Here is a 27,104-nt window from a genome sequence, read left to right as displayed (position 1 = left end):
CATCCTACTCTTGCGGGGGCGAGATAGCCACTGACTGGCAAATTAAACGCTTCAGCCGATTTGCACGATTCACGAGGTGCCAGAAAAGCGCAGGCGCTAACACAACTTTCGCAGTGGCTGTTTGTGAAGCAACGTAGCACAGCTACTTTGTCCGAGACTGTTGGTAGAAGCGTTTCTCCGCCAGGCAGTGGCAGTGAGCCAAATGTCTCAAAAAAAAGATTTATGAAAAGTCTAACGCACACACAGCAATACATCGTCTCGTGGTCATTGTGGTCGACGGAGAGAAGAACACCAAAGCGTAGAGAACAGTTACACAGCAACATGACACATCAACGCAAGTCAGTCAGACTTACTCCATGTTTGGGAACCATGGAGAAAACTGCTGATAGGGGGCGTGGTATTACAGACACCCCGCCTGGGGAAAGATGCTCATTTACAAAAAGTGATAAACGTGAAAAAACATGACACGAACATCCGGTCTTGGCGTATGCTTGCGCTGGAAATTGTTGAGCTTGGGCGAGTGACGTTTTTCACCTGGGTTTGACCTTTTCGACCACGTCGTAGTGTTGACGCTGAATGTCGTAGATCAGGAAAATCGTCGGGATGCATGCCTCAGGAACCACATCGTATGGTATGATAACCTGGACTGCATGCGAACCCATTTTGGTTGCCCGACGCCCGTCGCCTTCTTGTTGCTCAACAACGATCCGGATGTTGTACATCTCCGCCATCACAGCGAGAGTGCACTCGTCACCCCAGATCCTGTATCGTGCGTCTCCAAGCCTGATAACCCAATTAAGTTTGAGCTCGTCTTCTGCCAGGGTATAGCCTTTGTACGTCTTGTACGGAATTCTGACTCTGTATTTCTTGTCGAGCCGAGCCATTCTCCCCTCGTCTTCCTCCAGCGTGTCCGGGTTTATCAGCCAGCCAAGCCGATTAAAGTTGCCCCTCAGGTAGTGAGCCACCTCTTGCCGGATTTCCGCATGGGCATCCTCTGTGCCTAGCAACGCGTAGCTGACGGAACGGAATTGACAATTTCCGTCAGGAGCAACCCGGTGCCGCTCCACAACCACCGCGTCGTAGAATGACAGCTCGGGTTGCGGCACCATGGACAGACTCTTCGCTGGCGTTTTAAAGTCATAGGCGAAGCGACGGCACCATTGCGGATGAGGGGCGATAAAGGGCAACATTTCCGGTGGTAGCTTGGCTGGAGGTTGGCTTCAGGACCGCTGCGGCAGCTTCGGCGCTTGGACCGACTGCTCCAAAGGAGGCGCCTGCATGTCTCTGGGCACCTGAGTCAGAGGTTAACACACGGCTTGCTCCTTCGCGTGGAGGGCTGCGAATCGACCGAAGATTTTTTCCTCATTTCCATCTCCGCAGCAGTCTCCCGGTGTTCCGCCGGGAGGGGTTGGTGTCCTCGCCGACATCCTCTCTGCTGGCGAAGTCTCCTCTGGAATCTCCCATTCATCTCCAGAGAAGTCTTCGACTGCCTGCGTCGACGCGACGCGGTTCGCACTAGTAAGGTCTCCTTCGAAACTCTGGCCATCTTCGTCGGCTTGAGTGAAGACCTTGCCATTCCTCGGAGGTCCGTTTGCGTCTCCTTCGGACCCTGTTTCTGACCACGCGTCTTCTTCATTGTCTGCTTCGCCCGCTGACTTTCATAAACGAGGTCACCGCCCCTGTCCAACTCCAATACTGTGCCAACTCGGCTAAAAAACAAGGAAACAAGCACTGCCTCTTCGATGATATTTCGGACTCACAGTCAAACTCGTCGCTTGACTCTATCCACTTCAGATCTGAGACAATCAGAGGGTGACCTCGGAGAGCGCTTTTGACACTTGCCGCACAGCACGCGACGCTTTAGGAGGCCCCTGTGCGACATCATCGACAGAGCCCGGGAAGCAGGCGGACGACCACTGCTTCGCAATCGGCATTCTCCAACTCCGAGTCGATCACCTCGCTTCCCGCATCCAGTTTCCAGCAAAGACATCGTGCGTCAGCTGTTTTCTCCTCAAGGGTCGTCGCTTCTCGCGGTGCGCATATGCACTGTAGTCCACACCTGCACAGGCTCTCCGTCTCCGTATGGAGTTCCCCTCTTCGTCGATTCGACTGAGCGAGGAGGGAAGGACTACCGGTTCTCAGGAGAGCAGCAAGGGCACACATTTGGTCGCGCTTTCATTGCCTGTGCCTTTACGCGAGAGGGGGGCGATGGCGGCACTCGTTGATTGTAGAATAAGCGCTTCGTCGTCGAAACCGCTCCACAGCGACGGAACAACTGCTGCGTCGTCATCAGTCCAATCACACTCCGAGCCGATGTCCTCGCTTGCCGCAGTCGGCGTCGAGCAAATGTCCCCTTGATGCGCATCGTGGCGGCACACCGTGGCGTCACGTGTCGTACCTCTACAGGCGACGCGGTCGGTTGGCGCGGCCGCCGGCTCCAAATTGAGTTCCCCTTCGTCGACACGGCAGACGAATGAGGGAACCTGTGCCTGTTGGTCAGAGGCAGTCGCTTTGGGGGACGGAAGCACCGGACACGACCGTCCGAGAGGATGCCAGCCGCTTGAGAGAAACATGGCGGGCTTCTCCAGGAGAAGGGCAGCGGGAGCGTTTTTGCTGGTCGTCGTACGTCACCGTCTTGATGGTTGGATCCCGGGGGCTAACCACGCTGCTGCCGTATGGCAGAAAAGATGTTCGAGGGAGGTGTTCCCTCTGCGGCAGAAACAGGCATTTTAGAAGTGCCCGTGAAAAGAGTTCTTGAGATCCGGGGTTCTGTGATTCACTTCATGAATCGTACGGTTATTCAAGACGGTAGTTGACGTAGTTCTGATTTAGAAAGGGTTAAAAATTGTCGATCAATCCACTATGCTGAGGTGTACATACCCCGTGGGACACTTGACCCCGTGTTCCATTATCCGCTACGAGCATTGTCGGCCGCCATGCGTCCATGGCATCCGGACTCTGCGAACGGAATCGACAAGAATCAGGGACTGACGCTTTTTGATTGGCCAGCCAAGGCAACTCCGGAGCAGTTTCCTCCTGGCGCTTTTGAATCCTTGACATTACATCCGTTATCGGGCGTACGGAGGAAAGAACCAACCACCCCCCAATCAATAAACCGTCGATCTTGCCTCGTCAGCGGTGGGAGCGGTTTTGACTCCTCGGAGACACGTTATGTGCGCGAAGACGAAGCCAGTATTCGAACGAACCGTCTCACATCGTTGCCAACCCACGATAGCTTGTGTGCACATTGCTCTATGGTTGCCGCCGTCGTGCTTTCGTTTGGAAGACGTGCTTGTTAAATTTATGGGCTTGCGAAAATGATGATGCTGCAGCGCTGAGGACCGTTTGAAGGTTTTTGCCTGGTAAGCGCTCATTTTTCCCTCACCGTCATGGCAGTCTCCTGCGAGCCGAGCACCAGTTAACTGGGGACGACGTCGTGCGATACAGTTAACAATCACCGTTTCCTCGCATGTAACCCTTGCACGATACTGATGACCTGCACAAAATGCATCATATCCGCCACTGACATACCAACTCCAAAGAGCCAAAGCACTTTTCCGAGTTATTTCTTTCTGTCGGTTAGTTCCAGCCTAAGACGCATTAATCAGAGATGCGTCTGACTGATTGTCATCTCTAGTTTTATAGGCGCTTTTGTCCCGAAGAAAATGACAGCCTTTCCGTTCCCTTGGTTTTACTACAGGGCACTTTATCATTACCGGTTCATATGTGCAGTATCTGTAAACTGTTCCCGTTCCACTTAGCACTAGGCGTCTGGACGCGTAGTCGTGGGAGGCAAGACATTCGAACTCTGGCGGTACCGCGATATTCTACAACCCCTTTTGTCGTTTGAGGTCAACAAGCACGTCGTATGGCGGTTTCGCAACACTATGAAAAGCCGAACAACTATTGAGGACCTATAGAATACTGGAGATCTTCTGTCCACCAGAGTTCTTCAGCGATATCATGAACTGTCCTTTGTACGGGCGGGTCGAGCTGATTCACAAAGTCTACAGCTGTTGTGCTGCGAGGCTTTTGGCAGCAAACACACCTGTCATTTGCGTCCTTTGCATTTGGGCTAGTTTGGCACGGATTCCCGTCTTTATCAGTCCACACTAAATATTGCCGACTATTTCTTGCAACAATTCGCCCTTTCACGTCCGTATTTGTCGGCTTGCCACGCCGCATTGTGGTAGGCGCTTCACGTGTGACTTCACAGGAGTTCCTGTGTTTCAGCGTTTGTGCGAGAAGCCACGTGGCACATACTTTTTTCATCACACAGAAAAAGGTACAGCCCTGCAAAAAATGTGTGCCGACTTCCTACACACATAGAGAAGACTATACAAACAGACAGATTCTTATGTGTAGTGTGTCTCTTTCGGATGCGCCAGACTGTCGCATGCACGGAGGTACCGCCCCACATAGCACGCTTTGTCATTTTATCGAAGGACTAAGAAGCTTTCCTTTGTATTCAATCGCTTCTATGAGCGGATCTAAAGCCTTTCTCCTGAGCTTGTTGTTGTTCGCATCACAAGAACCAAACCTGAAAAGGGTACCCTCAGAGTTGGATGTGTCGAAACGCGGCCGTTGACCAGCCAACCTCCACAGAATCCGCTTCTCTTTTGGGCTGGACACTTCTGGTTTGATCGTCTGCTCAGGATTTGAGAAGTTCTTTCGCTAATTTTTTCTACGCACCATTTTCTTCGTGTTTCTCGGTGCTGGCTGTGCCGGCGTTGCCGTATATGTCCGTCGACTGGCAGCATGCGCTGGAAACGCAAGCACTAGTTGTCTTGCATGTCACACTCAACGGCCGATTGGCCGAATCGACACTTTTCCTCATTTTACACTCTTCTTCGTTTCCTGCCGCGAGTCCTTTGTTTCTTGATTCCTCGCTGCTTTTGACAGATCGTCTAAGGGAAAAAACCCCTCATGGTTCTGCTGCTGCCACGAACGTCGTTTCGCAACCCGGCAACCGCTGCCATCTGTTTAATCCCTGAGTTTCGCTTCCGGTCCTCTCAAGCTCACCAGTTGAAGTTTTTTAGAATCCCAGGAGACCAAAGGACTTCTTTTCCTTCTTCACAAGGGTTGGTTTCTTCGTCCCAGTGGGTTCTGCCCAGGTATTCAGCGCGATCATCGGCCTCCTTAGCTGTCATTTCGGCGTCAAAGAGTGCAGCGCCACGGCTGCTGAAGTATCGACCATCTGCCCGCTTTTCTTCGCGACTGTCTGTCGTTTCAAGAGGGCTCTCTTTCCTGCGTACTCCAAACGGTTCAGCCTCTTCCCCTCTTCCATCGTCTGTCAACAGCGGACCTACCGTAGAGAATTTCAGGACGAAATCGGACGCAACCATGGCGTCTCCGTGTGCTACAACCTTCGAGCCTCGTACGTCATTTCATGAACGTTCTTTGGAGTCCATTCTACCCAGGCACCTTTCATCTACACATATTGGGAACTTTCTGGTTGAGTTATGAACATTTTCTCCATGTGCCTATTTCGATTAGACACTATTTGTCACTCTTCACTCAGTTTCTTTGCGAGTTGATCCATTCACCGGTTAATTCCAGTTTGTTATCTCTGCGAATCTGCGGGCACATGCGCCTACGTCTGGTTATTCATCGAACTCTCCCACGGGTCTCTGCCCGCCTGTATCAAGTAGCAACAGCGACTCTCTGTTTACCTGCAAGTTCATTTTCAACACTGCCTCGGCTCAACCACTTTCCTCCCCACAGGTCACAATACTGCGACATCTATGTCAATGCGTTGCGTGGGTTCATCGTCTCCTTTGTGCCTTGTCCACTCCCCGTAGGCTTTTTCGTTTCATCCTTGCTGGTTTGCGCCCAGTTCCCTTCACAACGTTTCTCTCATTCGAATTTTTATGGTTCTTCCTGGCAAAGCAGGCGTCCTTTTGTGTCTCTTCCGTTGATGCATTTTCAGTCCCAGAGCGCCCAGATTTCCCGAAGGAGGAAGAACGAATTCTAGCGGAGTGGAAGGATCGCAACACTTTCAAACGCTCCGTGGAACTCTCCAAGGGAAAACCAATCTTCACGTTCTACGACGGCCCCCCCTTCGCCACCGGGCTTCCGCACTACGGCCATATTCTTGCCGGAACCATCAAGGTGAGGAAAACGACGCTTTCACGAGGCAAAGAAACGTCGCAACACGATGCTGAGAGCTCAACGCAAGGAATGCTCTATTCCCTCAAAGCGGCGTCACACGCATATAGTCTCTTTATACACACACATACGTAGATTCAATATATATATATATATATATTTATGCGAAGGCGCATGGTCTAACGTGTGCGGATACGTTAGACTGTGTACGTTGGCTCGTAGATGATTACACGACCGGCGTCGGGTACCCACATTTCATCCTTCGTGTATACCTAGGTGCTCTTCCATACACCATCAACTCGGTTACTTTCCCCGACTGCAGAAGCCCGTTTTTATTTACCGATGGAAGTGCTGTCGGCTTTCTTCCTCCCCCCAGCAAGGCAATTTCGTCACATGGGATACTCCCGGACCGACAGATCAAGAACGTCATGTTTGAATTGACTGTGAGGCAAATTCGCCTTTATTTGGTAGAAGTTTTCTTTCAGCCTTGGAGGCCGTGGTTCCATGTTTCAAGCGTGTCACTCGAAGCTTTTCTTCTCCTTTTCCCATGTTTTGTGTGCGAAGACCCGGCGCTCGAACTGCCTGTGCGTGTCTCCTTTTTAGGACGTAGTGACTCGCTACGCTCACCAGACGGGGCACTATGTGGACCGTCGCTTCGGGTGGGACTGCCACGGGTTGCCTGTCGAGTTTGAAATTGACAAGAGCCTCGGCATCACTAGTCGCCATGAAATCGTTGAAATGGGCATCGACAAGTACAACGACAAATGCAGGTGAGAGCAACACGCTCAGTGTGGCCTACGGCGAAGTGAGAGAAAAAGCTGGCACATCTTACGCGGTGCTCAAAATGCGTCCATCCAAACCCAGTGGTTTGCTTGGATGTTTGGCGTCAACCTCTCAACAAAATGTCACAGAGAGGGAAGGTTTTCGACGAACACCGCAACAGGCAAGACTCAGCTGCGTTAGGTGGCATTCACGCTAGCCGTGTTCCAGTGCTAACAACTTACTCCGGAATTCGCGTATCAAGACAAGGACGAAGAAGTGAGCGGAATGGACAAGCGGAACAATAGTCTAGATTCATCTCACGTTTCTGGTCTCCGCTGGAAAGGAAGATCCCAGTCAGTAGAAACACGCATTTTGGGTGGGAAATGCGGGAGGGAGCGAGGTCTGCAACCATCGGTCAGTTCTCTCGGACTCGTGTGTGACAACGACGCTCTGCGCTTCGAAGGCATGTCCGTGGACTGGCTTGCGAAATGTTCTCTTCACTTTCGATGGTCTCTGTGCGTGTGCTTCACCTTGCAGGTCCATCGTCATGCGCTACGCGAGCGAATGGCGCAGCGTCATCGGTGAGTTCCGGCGGAAGAATCTGGGCACGTGTATGTGTTGTGGTTTCGTTTCCCTTCTCTGTTTTGAGCGTTCCTTTCCTTCCGTCTGCCTGTCGTGGGTTTCTCCTGTCTTCTGTGTCTGTTGGTTTCTCACGGGTTCCCTGGGTTCCCTCAACGCCCTCACGAGGCGCCGAAAGACCTTTTCTCATGGGCCGTCTGGAGAGAAGGAACAAGCCCCGCATCCGCTCAGTTCATGTTCCGATCCCGAGTTCTTCTCACGTCCAGTTCCTTCTCCAAAAGTTCAGTCCTTCTCCAGGTTTCGTCTCTTGTTCTAGCGTTCGAGTTCTCTGTCCACTTTCGTTCTCGGTGCAGCACTCTTCATGTCTCGTTCCGGCGTTCTCCTTGTGTTTTGGATCAGAGCGCATGGGGCGATGGATTGATTTCGACAACGACTACAAGACACTGGACACGCGTTTCATGGAGAGCGTCTGGTGGGTGTTTAAGCAGCTTTTCGACAAAGGCTTGGTTTACCGCGCAAACAAGATCATGCCTTTCTCCACCGCGTGCAGCACTCCCTTGTCGAACTTCGAAGCAAACCAGAATTACAAAGACGTGAAGGACCCGTCCATCGTCATCGCCTTCTCGTGAGTCTCTTTCTCACCGAGCTGCCCACCTGCTCTACCCCGGGTGAACTGTGCGTCGTGGCTGGCCCTGTTGGGGTGGGAAACTGTGAAACCTACAGCAAGTTCACTGACATGAGTAATACAGGGTAGAAACCGCGGAAAACAAACATGATGAAGAGATAGCGAGACCCGCAGGCGCTTCACCGCTGCACCGCAACAAGCCATTCTGCAAGCGGATGGTCGTTGCAAACAAGGACTCCTGGCGCCCGAACCACGTAGGAGCGAAGACACGTGGAGATGCCTGCGTCTCGGCCGCCGATCTGTGCGTAAATGTTGGGTGGATCGAAGTCGCGAGAGGCGTCTCCGTCTGGCCTGAGACGAAAACCTTTAGGATGTAAACCTGCAATGAGTTGGGCTCCAGTTACGACGGACAGACAACCGTGTTCTTTATGATTGCTCTCTTGTGTCGTTGTCTCTGGCGTGCTGTCGCCTCTCCAACAGTCTCTCCTGCGATCTGCTAGGCAGCGAAAGGCATTGCATGAGACTCAGCGGTAATCTTTGTTACTCGTCTACACGTTTCCGTTCTTTTCTCGGATCGCTTGTGTCTAGGTGCGTCGAGGAGAACGGCGGAGTGCCCCTCGAGTTCCTCGCGTGGACGACAACGCCCTGGACGCTGCCATCCAACCTTGCACTCTGCGTCAACCCCGAACTGACTTACATTCAAATTCGCAACAAAGAGACGAAAAAGTAGGCCGACGTTGAGAGGCCTTCAGGTGAATCCACACTGGAAAAGCGATCCCAGCGGAGGTCCCGACGCCTCGGTCTCGGACCAGCGTTGGCGCGCACTGCGTCGTTCGATCGTCCACGTTCAAACGCGAGCTCTTTGCTCTAGTTTCTGCTTTTCAGTGGCATGAGTCGCGCCTTTGGCCGCTTGCTCGTCGCTTTTTTATTATTCTTATGGCTCCGGACTGCCTCTCGCTGTTCCGTGTGAGGTTTCCTGCCCATCTTTACCCCGACCTTAGAGCATGCCGCGCTCTGTCTTGCACCTGTCATTCTTGTTGCTGCAGAGACTGGGTCCTATGCGAATCGCGCCTAGACTGGCTCTTGAAGCAAGTGAGTTGCGTCTTTGCTGTCCGCGGTCTTCTTCAGTTTCTACCGTTTTCTTTTGCGTTCTCTTAAACGCGCGTTTTCTTCGTCACTAAAACTTCCGCCCTGCTGAGCCCCTCTGCTGGCGCCGTCGTTCCCCATCTAAGCGATCCCAGGATGTTTCAAGCATTCCTTGTTTCATGTAACGGACAGAAAGGCATCACGATTTATGTCGACTGATACAGGTTGTAAAACCTAGTGCTTACTAGTTTAATGCTCCCTGTCTCGACCCGCGATGGCTGCATGCAGCCTCCCAAGGCTCTCCAGGTGTCGCTGCGTTGCGAAGAACCAGTTGGTCTACATTTGTAAACTCCCGCAGACTTCGTGGTGGACTGTACAGTGGTTACGTGTGAGAGGCAGTGCATATGGGTCTGCATTATTTTCGACCCAAAGCCACCGTCGTGCGTACGCACTCCACCCGTTTGTTTTTTTTTCAGCTCATTGATGATTGGCGCTGCTCAAATCCCCTCCCGTGTGTGGACAAGCCCGGCCCTCCTGGTGGCCTCGTTTGTCTCGGCTGCAAGCATCCTCTTTCCGCTGCTTTTCGCTGGGTGTCTGCGCAGTGTAGCCTTTTCATCTCACTGGGTGCTTCATATCATATGGCGCGTTGCATTATATGGTGTTTCGCATCACACGGTTATTTCGTCTTTACGTTCGCAGCTCAAAATGGATCTCGCGAAGGACTTTGAGGTCGTCGACCGTTTCCCCGGCGCGGCGCTGAAAGGTGCGAGGCTGAGACTTCGCGACACCGAGGGGGGAGGCTGGAGACAGCGCAGAGAGCAGCGAAACGCATGCGCGAATCCAGCGGCCAGAGTTAAGATGATGCGTCTTGTAGCAGTAGAGTCACCTGAACGCCGTGTGTTCATACAGCGAAAGTAGTCGGGGTATTCTGGAACTTTCTTGGCATAACGGGGAATCCTACTGTGTACGTAAGTAAAAAGAGTAAAACCAAGGGCACAGAGAGAAAGGTGTCAAACGTTTTCGAGAGGGCTGGGACGGAAGACAAAAGTTGGCTGACAACGAAGGCGAGGCGCAGGAACCAGTCCAGCGAGGAGACAGCGCCGTGGCTTGGTGCACAGATACAGACATCAGTGCTTTCCTTTGATATTTTTTTTATATAGCATATGTGTTTTTTGGTGAGCCAGAGAGTAAAGCTGACGCGCCCCGTTTGAATGCGCGTTTCCAGGCAAAAAGTACCAACCTCTCTTTGACTTTTTCAACAAGGAACCCCGCAAAGATGAGAACATCGTCACCTTCAGGGGCACGGCCTTCCGGGTCGTCGCGGACGCCTACGTTTCAGACGACTCTGGTACGCCCCCACCTGGAGTGACAAAGCCGAGGCGACTCGGGAAAGTCCTTGAAGACAGAAGAAACAGAGGACAGAAACGAATAGAGAAAGACGGCCTCACGCTCTCTCTCTCTCTCGGTGTCACAGAGAGGCGCGTTCTGTGATTTTGTTCACGTGTCTCGGGTAGGTTGGTTTTTGTGGCTTCCTCAGTGCATCGCCTTTCTTTTCTCAGTGGGGAGGCTGTAGGGGATGTATGCGCGGTGCCGGCTTACGCACTCTCTCATCGCATCCAGACAGAGGAAGGAGGACTTTCTTTGATGAGTGCCGCCTGGAGGTTCTGAGTCTCGTCCGGTGCCTTGGCGTTCACCGTCTCTGTGTCGCTTCGGCGGCGTCTCCCTCTGGCGCGTCTCTGCAGGTACTGGCATCGTCCATTGTGCGCCTGCCTTTGGTGAGGACGACTTCCGAGTGTGCATGGAGCAGGGGTAAGTCGCGTTGCATGCCTTGCCTGCATCGCTTTCCGGCCTCGTCTCCCCACCTGCTCTCTTGTTTTCGAACGCGACAACTGCTGTGCCTGCGGCTGAAGGAAGTCAGCGAGGTGTGTTGGATTGCAGTCTCCACGACGCCAGCGTCGCGCTCCCCATGCATTCTGTCGTAGTCACAGTGACAATGGGGAAATGGAGACGCCTCCAGGGGAAGCACAGACACGCACTCCACACACAACAGGAGAACTGTGTTTCCGGTAGTGGCGACCATCTGGAACTGTGGACTGCTTTGTCTCGCGAGAAGTGAACTCTGGTTTCTAAGTTCTTGGCATTTTCAACTTCCGTTCCTTCCGGTTCCCTCTGTTCGTTTCTCCTTGGCCGTGTCGCACCGTCTGCTTCCCAATCACGCCTTTTCCATGCCCCTCCGCCTTACCCTTTTCTTTGCCTCTGGACCCCCTGCTTTCTCACGCGCCAAGTTGCGTCTCTCCGTTCGCTGCCCTCGCCTGCGCTCTGCCTGCCACAGCCTGCGACGCGCGCTCGCGGTTGAGTCTCGAAGCAGCGTTCTTTTGCTTCCGATGCATGCAGAATTATTGTGCAGGGCGGACAGCTGCCGTGTCCAGTTGACGACAACGGGGTGATGACGGCGGAGGTCGGTCCCGAGTTGAGCAACCTGTACATCAAAGAGGCAGACAAAGTGGTGAAGAAACTTTTGAAGGCCGCCGACCGCCTTGTGGTGAACGCTGACTGCGTCCACGCCTACCCGCACTGTTGGCGGAGTGACACACCGCTGATTTATCGCGCCGTGCCTTCGTGGTTCGTTCGCGTCGAACATATGCGCGAGCGGCTAGTTGAAGCAAACGAACAAACCTACTGGGTGCCTTCTTTCGTCAAAGAAAAACGCTTCAAGAACTGGCTGGCTGAGGCCCGCGACTGGTGCGTGTCGCGAAACCGGTTCTGGGGAACTCCCATTCCCCTCTGGACCAGCGAAGACTTCTCCCAAATCGTCTGCATCGGTAAGGCGCGAGAAAGACAAGACACCAGACTTGAAGGGGAACACGGTCGTTGACGAGAACCGGGAGCAGAGAGCTGCATGGAGAGGAGAAGTCTTTCTCTCAGCGGTGAGAAGACAATTTTCGCTTGACGAGTCACGGGAAAATGTAAAGAGGAGGGCGGGTGGGGAGTTGAGGGGTTTGGCTTTGTTACAGAGGAGTTGCGGACGTAGGGAAGAAGAGATAGAGTGAGGCGGCGCGAATTTCGCGAGAGAGTGATGAAACGCTAGTCGATGTCTGACATGGAAGACAGATCTGGTGTAAAACCGCGAGAAGGCGCTCCAACACAAGTGGATGCGAAGCACAGGCCACCACGCGTTTCTCGGAGACGCTCGAGCGTGTACTCGTTTTTTTCAAGAAGAGACTTTGCACATCCGTTTCTTGGCATAACTTCAAACGTTGCGGGACTTAGAAAAATCGTATTGGACCTCGCGCTTAATGCATTTTGGAGGGGCGATAAACGAGCCCCGGATCTGGTTCGCTGTCATCAACCTCGACGTTTCCCTGTCTAACCTGTCTAACGGTCCGTGTTTTCTGCATGCCTTCATCCTGGGGCGGATCCTTTCCCCCCCCCCCCTGCATTTCTCCAGGCAGCCTCGAAGAACTGCACAAATACACAGACAAGAGGTTGACCGACATCCATCGCCATTTCATCGACGACATCACGATTCCTGACCCGCGAGGCCCGAGCTTCCCGCCTTTGAGGCGCGTTCCCGAGGTGAGGTGCCGCGCGATCTGCCGGACGAATTGGCAGCATGGCTTTTTCGTTGTCCTTCACGTCTGAATGCACGCCTGTCTTTCTGCTGGATCGCCTCAGGTTTTCGACTGCTGGTTCGAGAGCGGGTCCATGCCCTACGGCCAGATCCACTATCCCTTCGAGAATGCAGAAACGGTAAATGGCGAAGAGCGGGGACAGAAAGCACAGATCTGGTAGAGCACGGGAGCGCAGACACGCGAGGAAAAGAGCAGCCGTTTCTTTACTGGCGTCTGGCGTTTCGGCCATTCGCTCTTTTTAGTGCTGTCTTCGCAGCTTTGCTTTGTGTGCACGTTGTTCGTTCGGGAGAAGTGACATTTCAGAGTCCAGGCTTCAATCTAGAGAACGTCTCGAGATAGTCTCCATCGCACACACAAACGACCGTCACGACTGCACAGACGTTCAGGAGAGCCGCACTCGAGAGGGAAAGCAGCTAGGAAGGAAGCGAGGCCGAGCGAGAGTGCCCTTTCGATGAAGCAAAAGGAACGAAGGAACAGGGACGCGACGGGAGATCAAGGACAGGAAGACATTTGAGACAGTCAGTGCTACAGGTAGACACTACTCAAGTTTCTCACCGGCGTAGCCTTTCCCTCACGGAGTCAGTGCGCCTTGCTCACCTCACAAAGAGCGGGCATTCGAAGAAAAAGCGAAATGCGCAAGACTAACGGGTGTACCCAGAAGGTGGAACGCGTGGTGAAGCAAGGCGTCCGAGCTGCGGGGAAGTGGGGTGACGAAACACTGATGTCATCGGAGGACCAGAGAAGGCTCCACCTTTACATCGAACGAATTCACAAGCGTTTAGAATTCTAAAGACTCCTTACCTGAGTTACAAGTAGGACGTTCTTTTCCGAAAGAGAGGGTTCGCGCCATTTTTCCCGAGTGGAAAAAGGAGTCGAGTCCAGTTTTCGTAGATACGGTTCGCTACAGCCTACGAATTCCACTTCACAGTGTGAAACACAGATGCTCCTCGTACGAGCTTTTGCGGAGAGTCTTGGTGTGGCTTTGCTTGCGACGTTTGCAGTTTGAGAAAGGCTTTCCGGCAGACTTCATCGCCGAGGGGCTCGACCAGACGCGAGGGTGGTTCTACACTCTCATGGTGATTAGCACGGCGCTCTTTGACCGTCCACCCTTCCAAAATCTCATTGTGAATGGTGAGAAGACGGGCACCCAGCGCAGCGGCCCGGGTGACTTTTCATTCTGTAAATTTGTCGTTGGTTTGAACTCTGGAAAACTGAGAAACTGCGGCCGTGCTTCAAGACTGGAGGCGACGGAAGGCCGACTGGCGACCGGAGCCTCGCATGGAAGGCCCGAATTTCTTCCGCCAGAAAGAGAAGGAACTCCCGAAGCGGCCGACTCATGTGTGACAGAACATGTGTGATCTAGAATGTGAAGGTAAAAGAGAAAGGCGACGAGACAGAGAAAAGGTTGCCTACCGTCGTAGCGACGCGGTGAGCACATGGAAGCGTCGAAGTGTCTGAGGCCTCACCTTTCTCTATTTTGTTTGCGTGTTGAATCTTTGAAAGTGTAGGTACACTTTGTACGAGGGTCAGTTGTGTCCATCTGTGCATTTGAATGGCGACTCTGGCGTCTATGTTCGATGCGACCTTCCCGCCGATATTGCAGTGGACCTTTTCTGCAAGACGTTCTTCGCTTCTCGCCGTGTTCGTTTCGCGTTTAAACCGCATTCAGCCCAACCGTCGATGTTGCTGTATGGTTCGAAGACGTTTCTTCGTTGAGAGGTTGACCTCGAATGTTCAGCCGTTTGTCGCTGCTGTGCCTTCGGCGCGTTTCAGGTCTCGTGCTCGCGGCAGATGGGAGAAAGATGAGCAAACGACTGAAGAACTATCCAGATCCGACTGAAGTCGTCCATGCCCATGGAGCGGACGCCTTGCGAGTCTACCTCGTCAACTCCCCCGTTGTGAAGGCAGAGGCGCTTCGCTTCCGAATCGAAGGTGTGAAGGACGTCGTCAAAGACGTTTTTCTGCCCTGGTTTCATGCATGCAGGTACGCAGCACGCTACGAAAACAGTTCTTCCTTGCGTCGCATGCCGCCGCGTTCTTCGTGTGTCTTGCGCGCATCCGCCTGGCGTCCGGCCTGAACCTTCGTCGTCGCCGGCCACCGGAACTCGAGCGCAGGCGCGACATACAGACCGCCTCGGAGCTGTGGTTTTGTACACTGGAAAAGCCAGCGGAGAGGGCCGCTTTCATGGAACAGTTCTCGCGAGACTTTCGCTTTTCGAGCACCCCAACGTCGAGAGCGGAAACGCCGGACAGGAAAAGGAATGCCGAACTGCCGGGAAGAGAGCGTCTAGACATGCCCGCGCAGAGAGACAGACGGGCGTCATTCTTTTTTCTACGGCCTGTCCCTGCTTGCCTTCTCAGTTTAAGCTGCAGGGGGGTTTCTAGGAACGAAGGATAGCCAGGGAAAGAGGTTCTCCAGCCACAGGCTCACCCTCCACTCTTTCATTTGGTCCCAGTGTGTTCACGCTACTGCAGCTCCTGTCTTCTTTCGTTTTTCCAGATTCCTCATTCAGGAAGTCATTCGCTACGAATCTGCTGGAGACCGGAAGTTCGAGCCGTGCAAAGCCTCGGCGCTTATCTCCAAAGGCAACAGCATGGATCGGTGGATCATCTCCTCGACGCAGTCCCTGGTCAAGGTGAGACACACCCGTCTCTCATCGAGTCTGTATTCAAAACTCCGTACGTCTTATTCTGTCCTTTCGTGTACACAGGCATATCTATATCTATATATATCTATATCTATCTATCTATATATTTATATATATTTATATACAAGTGTATTCGTAAAGTACTCACACACACAAAACATATGCATATATATATATATATATATATACTTGTATATTAGAAAACTGAGGGTTGTGGAAGTACGCCGGACCAGAGGATTCATAGAAGCACCGCACATCTGTGCTCACTGTGGGATGGAGTTTCTTTGGAAGTCAAGTCCGAATTCGTCATTGGATCGATTCGCGCGTTGGCGATGCGGTGTCGCTGGGAACGTCGTGCCTACTGGCACTTGCGACTTCCTGTCGGCTTCTCGCTTGCGCAGCCTGTAGCGGTGGCTGCATGCGCTTTTTAACCGGGTCTCGCTCCATCGCCGTCCTGTTTGATTGCGTTTCTTTAGTTTTTCCACCAAGAAATGAAGGCCTATCGCCTCTACACGGTTGTCCCGCGACTCCTCCATTTCCTGGATCAACTGACGAACTGGTGAGTTTCGGAAAAGCTTGTCCTGAAGGAACGAGTGTAGAGGCGTTCAACGACTGTGCGGAACGATTTGTGTCAACTCGAAAGATAATTCACAAGTGAAGATGTCTGTGAAAACGGAGGACTGAAACACTCAAAACGAGACTCGCCGCGTCGTGTAGTCCGCGTATCTTTCTGACTCCGATTTTCTCGCTGTCGCCTCTTGCAGGTACGTGAGGCTGAACCGCGACCGCATGCGCGGCACCATGGGCGAAGAAGAAGCAGCGACCTCCCTGCAAACTCTGTTCGACGTTCTCTTGACAACTGTCTTGTGCATGGTGAGACGCGCAGCGGCGAACCAACGCCCCCCCTCGAGAAAAGGCCAACGCTCTCGTCACTGCGACGTCTCGCCTGCATGCCCGTGCACAAATGCACTTTCCACACCCTTTCATATGCGCATTGACACACACATACATATGCACATATGCCTATATGCATACGTAAGTTTATACGTATACATGCAGCTATATAAACAGATATATAACACACATGGGCATCAAATATATATGAAGGTATGTTGCTGCATGCAAACGCACCGAGTGTCAACAGAAGCAGGTGTATCTCCTCCTACTGTGAATGGGTGGAAGGCTTCATGCCTGCGTGCGTTTCGCGTCCTGGCGAAGCGCGTCTCTCGCTGGTCGTGGTTCACCCCCGCGTAACCGCATGCAGGTTTGTGTTGACGTTCATCTCTGTGTTGGATCCGCAGGCGCCTCTCACGCCGTTCATGTCGGAGCTGCTGTATCGCAACTTGAAGCGCGCGCTGCCTGAAAGTCACCCGCTGCTCGCCGAGAGCGTCCACTTCCTCACGATCCCTGAGGCCGCGGAAGACGCGCTCGACAGCACTATTGAGCGACAGATGGGTCGCATGCAGACGGGTGAGACTTCGGAATCCAGGTGTGAGAAACAGGCGACCAAGTCTCTACGGTTGCTGTCCGCCGCCGCCCAGTCGTGAACCAGCTACAGAGAGACTGAGAGGAGACATCTGGTGCCGAGTTCCGCGGCTGTGTCCAGGCTCGACGTTCCTGCGCTCCGGACTGCGGGAAGGCTCGCAAGGAGATTCGCATGTCGTAGGCGGTCCCTCAGAAAAACGTGAGAAGCGTTTGCATGCATGATGCATGCTCGCAACGCTATCGCAGCGCCTAGAATGTCGCACTCGTGTATCTGCGGCTCTTCCTGCAGTCATCAACCTTGGGCGCGCCATGCGCGAGAGACAACGGGTGCCTGTCAAAACGCCTGTGCGGTGCCTCACGGTCTTCCACGCTGACACCGAATACAACAGCGACATTCGCGAACTCGAAGCCTATGTGAAGGTAGGCGAAGAAGCCAGACAAAGTGATCTGTCTCCGACTCTTATCCATATATCCATATATATATATATATATATATATATATATGGCATGGGAGTTTTTTCTAAAAGCGCGTTGGAGTATGTGGCGGACTCGTGGTGTCTGCGCATTTATCTACAGTGATGCGCCTCGCAGAGTCCAACTGCGCGGTTGCTTTGGCATTTCAGCGTAACGGTGCCTTTACAGGATGTCTTTGATTAAGAGTTCGAAAGTGGATGCATGCGCCCACATGCGTACATGCATGTAGACAGCTACCTCCAGTCTGTCCTGATCACGTCGGCTCCTGCGTTTCTTGGCCGGCTGAGGGGAGCTTCGCACACCGGGACCGAAGTCGGGAGAAGAGCGACAGACACCGACGGAGGGACAATTCAAATCTCGCGCGTAAAACATGCCGGAACAGCTTGAATGCTGGAAGTCGCTGAAGTGCATCCTCTCTGCTGCCTTCATTCGCCCAGTGGGATGCTGCCCCGGTAACAAGAAGAGGTCCTCATCCACGGAATCAAACGACACAAATCTATATATATATATGGTCATGCACATCTATTCCTCTTCTATTTGATATGAATATATTTATAAATATATATATATATATATATTTATATGTATATATCTGACGACTGATTATTTGAATGGATGAGTACATGGATGTGAAGGTGTTGGGGATTTCGGGCGTTCCTTCGTGACGCGTGCATTGCGTGGAGAAAGCACCGGTGGAGATGTTTTGGAATTCTTCCGAGGCTGCAATTGGTTGAGAGCCAAACTGTTTTTTCGTTTTGCGGCTTCGCGGCTGGCGACTCGCCTACATGTCGTTCTGTCCGCGGCTTTGTGTCACCGTCGGCGACGAGTTGCAGATTCAACATCTGCCTCGTACAGCAAACAGGGTAGAGGCACTGCACGGGCCGTACACCTTCGTTTCTCCTTTCGGCTTGGCGTCTTGGCGTCCTGCTGAGTTCTGCGTTTTGCCTCTGGGAAGAGATGTTCGGAGAAAACAGGCTCTCTATCTCGTTAGCGTTTTTCGATTCGGTTTTCAGGAGGAGTTGAACGTGCTTGACTTGAACGTCAGCAGCGACATGAGCGGGATCCAGCTGTCGGCAACGCCGAACTTCAAAACGTTGGGGGCGAGGCTCGGAAAGGACATGCGCGCGGTCCAGGAAGCAGTGAAGAATTTGTCGCATGCAGAGTTGGTGGCATTCGAGAAAACGGCTCGGTTGGAAGTTCTCGGCGGCAAATACGTTCTCGGCGCCGACGACTTGACGCTGCGCAGGACGCTGAACACCGGCGACAAAGCTGATCCGAACCTCGTGGTCGAGGGTGACAAGTGAGAAGGAGGGTGGAGAGGCGAGACAAAGAAGCGACAGCCTCAGAAAAACAAAACCGCGTTCTCATCGCTTTCATTGACGCTTCAACGGGTACCTACAGCGCGTTCAATACGCCAGGAAAAGGAAAGTGGGGCCGTCGGGATTCACCGGGCAAAAGACCTCCTTTTCTCCCTGGCGCGCGCGTCGCCTGCAGATGCGTTTGGCGCCTCTCGAGTCATGGTGGCTGCTCCCTTTGTGGCGTTTGTGTGATCGCCAGTGGTCGTTGACTGTGTCGGCATTTTCTTTCTTCTTTCTTCTGTGTCTCCTCCCTTCTCCTCAGCTCTGTCGTCGTCCTCATGGACTTCACGCTGGACGACTCTCTGCAGCGAAAGGCCTTGGCGCGCGAGGTAAACGTTCAGTTTCTCTGGGCGTCTCGCGTACGTGGATGGTGCCTTCCAGCTCCTCTTCTTCGCCCAGTGCTTCTCGTGACTCTGCTGTGTCTCGCAACGAATTTGTGTTTTCCATGAAATCTATTCGGAAGAAGAGGCTTGACGTTTCGCCGTTGCACGCGGGAGGAAGAAAAGAAGAGAGAAAACGAGTATAGGGAAGAAGAGAGAGAAGCTCAGAAGAAGGCGTACTTTGTTCGTCGTCGTCGCCCTCTGCCTTTCCACTCTCCTCGTGAGAAACGAATCTCGGCCGTCGCCATGCGCGTCTCCGTCTCGTCTGCGCTGCCTCGTCTTTCCTCGCATTCACAACGGCGATGTGTGGGTTTCGATGCCGTGAGAAACAGCTTTAAACAGACCCTTATCCCATAGCAGGGAAAGGCCAATAACTGTTTTTGAAATCCTGGTTCTCTCGATTCTTTGCAGGTGGCGAATCGCGTCCAGAAACTCCGAAAACAGGTGAGAGCCTCGACAGACAAGCAATAAACTATACATGTATATATATATGTATATATATATATATATATATGTATATATCCGTATTTATTTGTCTAAGTTCCTGATGTGGGTTTCTCTCTATATTTGTGGATGCTTACACTTTTTTTACTTGAATGGTGCATACGCATATACACATGTGAACAGAGAACGATTTCTCAGATGATTCCGTGGACCATGGCCCAGTTGTGCTCGGGCATCTAATGTCGTCGCCTACGCACGCATGCGTCGCCGTTGAGGTCTCTGCTTTCTCCTCTCGCGTTTTGCGGTGTTTCTTTTGATGCTGCCTAGACTTGGACATCCACATTATACGTCTTTCTGTGCATGTGGTTACGGCTTCTCTGCAGCACAACCTAAGTCAAACCGACGATGTGAAGATGCATGCATTCAGCGAAGACTCAGAGTTCCAAGCGATGCTGCAGGAAGAGTCTGCCTACATTTGCGCCTGCCTTCGCCGAGGCCTGCACTTGGAAAATCCTCTGGGCGAGGCAAACGGCGTGGAGAAAAGCCATCAGACAGTCTGCCGCGAGGTCCTGGAAGTTGGAGGCAAGCCTCTGACAATTCACTTCCTACGACAGTAGAAACTCGAGACATAGCAGGAAGAAGCTCTTCTCTTCCTTAAAGAGCAGAAGGACAAGAGACGGAAATAAGCGGTGTTTCGCTTCCTTCGCCAGTAAACGTCTCTGTACAGGTGCTCCGCAAAGTCCAGAATTCGATAGCTCGAGTGGAGGAAGCAAAGACGAGCAGAAGAGGAACGCCGTCTCTGCTTCGACAGGCGGAGACGTATAGAGGACTAGAGGAACGATCTCTTCGCCTCGCCGCGACAGGCGTAGACGCAGTGGGGAAGAATGGCGTGTGTAGAAAGAAGAGGAAAGCGGGGGAAGGGGAGGACTTGGCAGGAAGGTGAAAAAACGTTAATAGCCTTTGGCCGCTTGCCAGGCACCGTCACAGCCGGCCTCGAACGGTGTGTGTACGACGCGAACGCGTTTTGCTCACATGCACTTGTGAAGATGCGTCTATAGATCCTCTGTTCCGCAGCCGGATTTCAAATCGGATGCCGACGCAACACTGGAGAGACAGGAACCTGTGGGCTACGCAAACGACGAAAGATCGCGTTTTGCAGGTGGTGACGTAGCTGAATGTTTTCGTTTTTTGTGTTGTCAACAACAACTGAACGCGCTGCTGCCTCACAGACCTGGAATTTCCTTTCCTCTCAGCGAGACTCAACACCGCGAGTCCTTTTGTTCTAGTCGTTTCTCACTGAACCTCCTCTCCATCTGGTCGTCTTCTTTACCTCCTCATTTCTTCCAGTGCCTCTTTCCTCATGCAGCTTCTCCTCTCTCATCCGACCTCTGTTGGCTGCTTCTCGCTGTTCTCCTTTCCTCTTTTCTGTTCTCTCTTCATTCTGTTCGCGTTTCATCTCTTTCTTGTCCCCCCGGCTTCCTTCGGCTTCTTCCTGGACACAGTGGTTTCTATCTGCGTTCTGTTTTATCGCGTTCTGACCCTCTGGTCCGCGGCATTTTCTTCTTCTCGCTTCGCCTTCAAGAGTGCCGAGACTTCGGTGACCATCTGCTGCACACGCTGCTCGGCTTCCTGTCGATCTAGGCGCGCATGCAGCGCATGCAGTTGCCCCTCCAAAACGGATTTTAACGAGAAGAGACCTTCCCCGCCGGTCAGGCGGTGCTCGTTCACACGTCCGTCGCGAAAGTTGTACGTCCGAACGCGTTCGCTTCGGAGCCCCGAGCTAACCTGCAGAAGAGGGAGGGAGAGACGCATGCACTCCTTCGCTCTGCTTTATGCGTTCCTTCCTCTCTGCGTGTTCTGTTTCTGTTGTGCGTCTGCTTCTGTGCTTGTTCCTGTTTTTCCTTCTCTCGGTCTTCCTTCGCTGAGGTCTCGCTTCTTATCCTCACTCTCCCTTTCTTTGACTGTGCTCTGTTTCGTCTCTCCTCTTGTTTTCGTATCGCCGTCCTCGCTTTCCTCCGTGTGCGTCTCCTTTCCTCATTGTTCCGAAATGCATGCGGCGTCCAAATCGAGAAAGGAAGAGACCGAGACAAAGAAAAAGAAGAAGAGAGACTTCGCGAGGGAAAGGAGAGCCGAGAGGAAGAAGGCGGGGACGTAAACCCATAGGGAAGCAACGCGAGGAAGGAGAAGGAATGAGAAAAAAAACAGGCAGGGCAATTGAAGAAAGGAAACGAGGAAGAAAGAGCACTCGAGAAGAAGAAAACCTGTTTGTTACCTGGTCTCGCCGTTCTTCTCGCATTTGTTGCACGACTTCCTCCTCGTGGCGGGCGGCCAACTTCTTTAGCAAAACGGCCTTCGCAGCCTGCACGCTCCAAGCACACACTCAGACAAAGCGTCCTCTGAGACTCCCCGCGCTCTCGCGGCTTCCCAGACATCTCCTGTCTTTCCTTCTCTTCTTTCCACCTTCTGGTCTTCTTCTGTTGGCCTCGCTGTCCCCATCCTTTCCGTCTGATCTTCTTCCTGTTCGCTGTGCTTCTCTTCCTGTCTCGGGAAGGCCGGCCGGTCCGATCTGACTCGTTCACCTTCTTGTTAGCAGCCTGCGTCCGCTCTTGTTGACAGAAGACTCTAATGCCCGTCGGAACATGCAGCAGATCGACTGCCGTCTCGACCTGAGAGACATGCGCGCATGCAAGCTCCCCACAGTTGAACGCTTTCCAGACTCTTCGACCTCCGCCTGACTCTTGAACGGAAACGCGCCTCGCTCCCGAAGCGCCGCGCCTGCCCACTCTGCGTGCAGTTCGTTGACAGACGCCCGGAAGCGACGGTCTCCAAGAAGGCTGGTCTCCTCACCTGCGCTACAAATCCCTGCCTCGCGCGCCTCCCCGAGACACCAAAAAAGAACTGCAGATACATCTATCTATATCTATCTATATCTATATCTGTAATTATATATATATATATATATATGTAAAATGCAGATATGTAGATATGTAGATATAGATGTCTTTGCATGCGCATGCGAGAGAGCTGCCGTATGACTGAGTGTGAGACAGAATCAGTTTTCGATGGTACGCTTCCGAGTTTCCCTGAAGCGTTCGGAGCCGGACAGAGGCATTTTAAGAGAGTCAGACGGGGGGCTTCCCCTCCGGGGAATGCATCCGTTTCTACAGGTGACGCAAATTACCTTGTTGACGTTCTGGCCGCCGCAACCAGAGGAGCGCGCCGTGCGAATAACCAGGTCTGCGTCGTTGATTTCCACCCCTCGGAAATTCTGAGGAAATGACGATGCGAGACATACCGGAGACAAAAGCGGACGCACATGCAGAAACAGATCGAAAAGACACGTAGCGATTCGTTTGTCTCTTTCTCTGAAGATACATAGATATATCTGGAATGGAATACATATATATATATATATATATACGTACATACAAGTATATAATATCATGCATATATATATATATATATATATACAGATATAGATATATACGTACATACAAGTATATAATATAATGCATATATATATATATATATATATATGGAAAATGAGGGTCAGTTGGGAAAGGACTGACAAATAAGAACAAGTTACAAATGCGGAGGTGCGTTAATAAAGCGAACGCGCTTCAGGCAGGCAGAATGAAGACCTCGAGAACGGGAGGCCGGATAGACCATAGGAGAGAAACGGACTTTTTCCTGTCTGAACTTTACTGCGGTGACAAAGACGCGGTCCTTACATGCTCGGCGACGATCGCGACTGTCGCGGTCGAGGTGTGGATTCTCCCCTGAACGAAGAGAGAGAGAGCAAGAAGAAAGAAATTGAGGAATCAGCATGCAAAACCAAGATGCGATGACTCGAAAGACGCGAAGATCACTTTGACCACCGTCGAGTTCCGCAGCCCAAAAGAGGTATCTAAGCCTCTCGGCTCTCAGCGTCGCTCTCCTCGTTTTCTCTCTCACGAAGCCGCGCGGTGGCGCCCCCGTTCGCCTTGAAGGCGTAAGGCGGCGCGTCGCTGGAGAGTACGGAAATGTATTTTCGATTTCTGAGGAACTGCACCCACCCGACTTCGCTCCCTTTCCCTTCTTCACCCTGACCTGAGCCTCTGTGCGCGGAACGCGCTGAACGCGGTGGACGCCACTCTCCTTCAGCAGCTGTCTGTACACCCCTGGGCCCTCTACTCGAAAGGCGATGCAAGTCACTCCTCCTAGAGCGCCGGAAAGAGCAGATCTTCCGTCGTCCTTCGCGGCAGAGTCGGAGGAATTTGCATGCGCTCGTCGCTTGCCAGAGACCGCGTCTTCTCGCCTCTGCTGCGTCGGCGGCCGCGAGCCAGCGTTCGGACCGCCTAGCTGAAGTTGCGAAAACCTCCAGCCTTTCTGGAGTGTGAAGAAACGCGTGTACATCTGGCCAGAGAGCAAACGAGACAGGACAACGGAGAAAGGGGACAGTCTCCTCACCCCACTCAAGTACGCTGCCGGCACGACGTTGTCGGTCCTGTCGTCGGACTCTTCAGCAACGGTGCATGCACCAGTAGCTCGTCAGAAGAGTTTCCGGAAACAGCGCAACTTTGATGAAATGCAAGAACAGTTCAGGGAGGACGTCCTCGGAAGGGGATACACTCTCAGGTCTCCACTGTGTCGAACCAGGCAGGGCAACGGCTTGCGTCACATTCTGCCTGTCGACTGAGCAAGGCTGGCAACTGACGCCGGCGAGGACATGGCAAACCGCCGAAACGTCACGATAACGAAAGACAAGAAAACAAAGGAGGCAAGAACCGTCAAAAGTCACGCAACGCTGGGGAAGTACATCCACACGAAGATCGATCTCTATCGCCTTTCCGTAACACGTGCAAAGCTTCAAACATACACAACAAAATATATATATATATATATATACATGTGTATATCGTTCCGCTGGCTTGCTCACACGTATTCCTGCGTACCCATGCATAAAGCAACCATCTGTCCTCCTTTACAATATAGATCCATACGCAGGTTGCTCTGTCTGGATGGTCACACAAACACTGCTGTATCCATGCGTGAAGTATAGATGTAGCCCCCTTAACACTATATATATATATATATATACATATACATATAAATGCATATAAATATATGTAGAGATAGATATATGTAAAGATAGATCTACGTAGAGATAGATATAAGTATAGAGAGCTACATGCGTTGCGAGATGGAGTCGAAATTTTGTTGATGATATTGGGTGTCGCCATGCATGTTTGAAAGAAGAGAAGAAGATTTCTTGATTGTGCAAGAGAGTTTTCTTTCTTCTTCCCATGTTTCTCACTTCGGCTAGATCTGTGGCCCAGAGTTGGGCCTCCTCGCCTCCCGCAGCTGGGCGAATCTCCACGATGGCGACATTTTCATTCCGTGATTCTTTCTCTGGCAACAGAGCGGTTTTCTGCGCAGCACGACACAGGAAACGGCCGACAGCTGGAAATACACGGAAATGCACCAAGAAACGCGCGTCTGCATCGGCGAAATCCTGCGCCTCTCTCCTCGCTGTCAGATTCTCTCCGTCTCTCGTTTTGCGAGGGAACGAGCCGCAGGAGTCCCCACTGGAGAAAGCAAACATCGACAACGCGAGGCAAGGAGCGACGCGGCGAACGCAGGGAGTGAGGGCGTTCGAGGTGCCTTCGTTGAAAGGAACGCAGCTAGAAAGGCGAGAGTGGAAAAACGGGCGTTGTTCAATTCCCCCTGTGAGTCGAAGGTCGCGCTGTGTCTGGATCTTTACCTCGATGGACGCTTCCACCTCTCTCAGTCGCTCTTGCGTCGCTTCGCGTTCGTGTTGCAGCAGAAGACTCAACTCTTCTTCCTCCTGCTGCTCTTTCTCTCTGTCACCTTTGTCCGTTCTCCCTGCCAGCTCTCCGTCTCGAACGCCTTCCCCTCCGTTTGCGTCTTCTCGTGAGATGTCCTTTCTTCTCGCTCTGCTGGCTTCAAGTGCACCGAGCTCCGCGTCCAGATGCGCCAGGTGCTCGTTGGCTGCTTCCCAGGAGCGCAGCTGGTGACAGAGAGAAATGACTTTTTTCGGGAGTTCTGTGGGTGAGCCTCGGCGGCTCTGCGGAGTCCAGAACGACGCAGCTCCAGACGTCTCCGGTCTCTCGGCTTGCCCCAAAGTGCCCTCTTCAACACCCGCAGAAGCTGCGAGCAGAGCGGAGGCCGCAGCTCTCAGCTCCCGGAGACTGGGAAGAAGAAAAAAGTCATCGCGTCCCCAAGTCGAACGTAGTCCTTCTCTCTGCGCGTTCGCTCTTCTCTCCTTCCTTTCCTGTCGCTCTTCTCTGTGTTCACCTGTCTTCTCCGGGGGAGAGGCCGCTCTGCTCGTCTGTCTCCGTCGCTGTCTCGCCTCCGACACAAAGGAGAAAGAGGAGAGCGAAGAGGGCCGCGAATTCTTGCAGGACCAGAGGGCCAAAGGGAAGAAAGGAGACAGGGGGACAGTCGACGGAGGAGCGGAGAAGAAAGGCGAAGCGAAGTGACGGGAACGCGGCGAAGGAGAGAAACGCAAATCCAGCGAGAGAGAAGAACACCGAGGAGAACTGAGGGCAGACACAGAGGAGACAGACGAACCAAGAGAGGAAGAGAGAGACTCCGAGAGACAGGAAGAGAGGGAAGGAGATGGCGAAGACGTAGAGCGCCAGCGGGAACGAGGACGAAACAGACGATGTGGAGAGCGGCAAGAAACAAAGTCACATCCAGACCTCCGTTCTGCTCCTCTCCAGGTAGGAAAGCGAGAGGAAGGAGCAGGAGAGAGAAAGGCGGAGAGAAGCGCAGGAGAAGAGACAGGTGGGTCCGGAGAAGGACGACGAAAAGAAGAGAAAAGACAACTTGGAGCAAAAGAAGAGAATGGAGCTGAGCGGAAGGCGAACGTGTGTCTGTTAGGGTGTAGAGAGGAGATGGAAGCAGCATCGACGACGGAAGCGAAGGAGAGAACTAACGCGAAAAAGCAGCTGGTCCGCAAGAGGCAGAAAGACGAGAGAGAGAGACGGCCCATGGCGGCCGATCTCCCGAGACACACAGAGGTGGAGACGCCTCTGAGGAAGTTAAGACCTCGGTGCCTGCAGCAGACATCGACTCTCTGGAGAGACGCATGCGCGAGCAGAGGAACTCCTTCTGCTGCGTCGTCTCTTCAGACGCGAGAGAAGGAAAGACCGAGACGACGAGAGCACAGAGAGGAAGAATTGAGGGAGAGAGCGAGGTCTACGGCTTCGTAGCCGCAGTCGTAGTGGCGACTGCGGAAATACTGAGAATTGCGCTCGCGAGTTCTTCGGACCAAGAATCTGCGTAAGGCGCTTCGAGGAAGAGAAGAAGAGAAGAAGAGGAAGAGAAAACAAGACGAAATCGGCGCGAGGAAACGGAGATATCTACTCCAGGCGAGGCCGGGGCTGTGCGACAGGAGACACACAACGGGCTTCCCGATTCCTTTTACGGAGGAGGAGAGACAACCTCGTCGTCGAAGTGGATGAAACCTGGGGAGAACATTGCCTTCTGCGCGAAGAGCGAGAAAGAGCAGAAAAGCG

At 52.7% G+C, this 27,104-nt stretch overlaps 3 protein-coding genes across 3 annotated transcripts; 1 reads left to right on the top strand and 2 right to left on the bottom strand.

Annotated features, from left to right (window-relative positions):
- Positions 1-209: 209 nt before the first annotated feature.
- TGME49_207650 (OTU family cysteine protease) lies at positions 210-2,180 on the bottom strand. The gene has a single exon (XM_002369528.2). It carries the CDS (start codon positions 1,188-1,190, stop codon positions 531-533), a length of 660 nt encoding a protein of 219 aa, XP_002369569.1. The 5' UTR covers positions 1,191-2,180; the 3' UTR covers positions 210-530.
- Positions 2,181-4,461: 2,281 nt separating this feature from the next.
- Positions 4,462-20,826, top strand: TGME49_207640 (isoleucyl-tRNA synthetase family protein). Its single transcript, XM_002369527.2, has 24 exons — positions 4,462-5,377; positions 5,930-6,111; positions 6,712-6,878; positions 7,408-7,451; positions 7,849-8,074; positions 8,663-8,800; positions 9,121-9,166; positions 9,860-9,923; positions 10,386-10,508; positions 10,903-10,969; positions 11,555-11,982; positions 12,609-12,736; positions 12,836-12,910; positions 13,794-13,923; positions 14,566-14,776; positions 15,293-15,428; positions 15,917-15,999; positions 16,205-16,313; positions 16,742-16,910; positions 17,215-17,345; positions 18,413-18,699; positions 19,020-19,086; positions 19,549-19,581; positions 19,965-20,826. The coding sequence occupies exons 1-24, from the start codon at positions 4,927-4,929 to the stop codon at positions 20,196-20,198; spliced, it is 3,729 nt and encodes a 1,242-aa protein (XP_002369568.2). The 5' UTR covers positions 4,462-4,926; the 3' UTR covers positions 20,199-20,826.
- A 26-nt stretch (positions 20,827-20,852) lies between these two features.
- TGME49_207630 (peptidyl-tRNA hydrolase domain-containing protein) lies at positions 20,853-27,095 on the bottom strand. Its single transcript, XM_002369526.2, has 9 exons — positions 26,523-27,095; positions 25,325-25,772; positions 24,878-24,991; positions 23,671-23,976; positions 23,313-23,360; positions 22,763-22,849; positions 22,161-22,247; positions 21,854-21,940; positions 20,853-21,366 (listed from the first exon to the last, which is right to left on the bottom strand). Exons 1-9 carry the CDS (start codon positions 26,576-26,578, stop codon positions 21,106-21,108), a joined length of 1,494 nt encoding a protein of 497 aa, XP_002369567.1. The 5' UTR covers positions 26,579-27,095; the 3' UTR covers positions 20,853-21,105.
- Positions 27,096-27,104: the final 9 nt, after the last annotated feature.

Source organism: Toxoplasma gondii, chromosome Ib (genome assembly GCF_000006565.2).
Source record: "Toxoplasma gondii ME49 chromosome Ib, whole genome shotgun sequence".
NCBI classification, from domain to species: Eukaryota; Apicomplexa; class Conoidasida; order Eucoccidiorida; family Sarcocystidae; genus Toxoplasma; species Toxoplasma gondii.
This window is presented reverse-complemented; position numbering and strand designations above follow the sequence as displayed.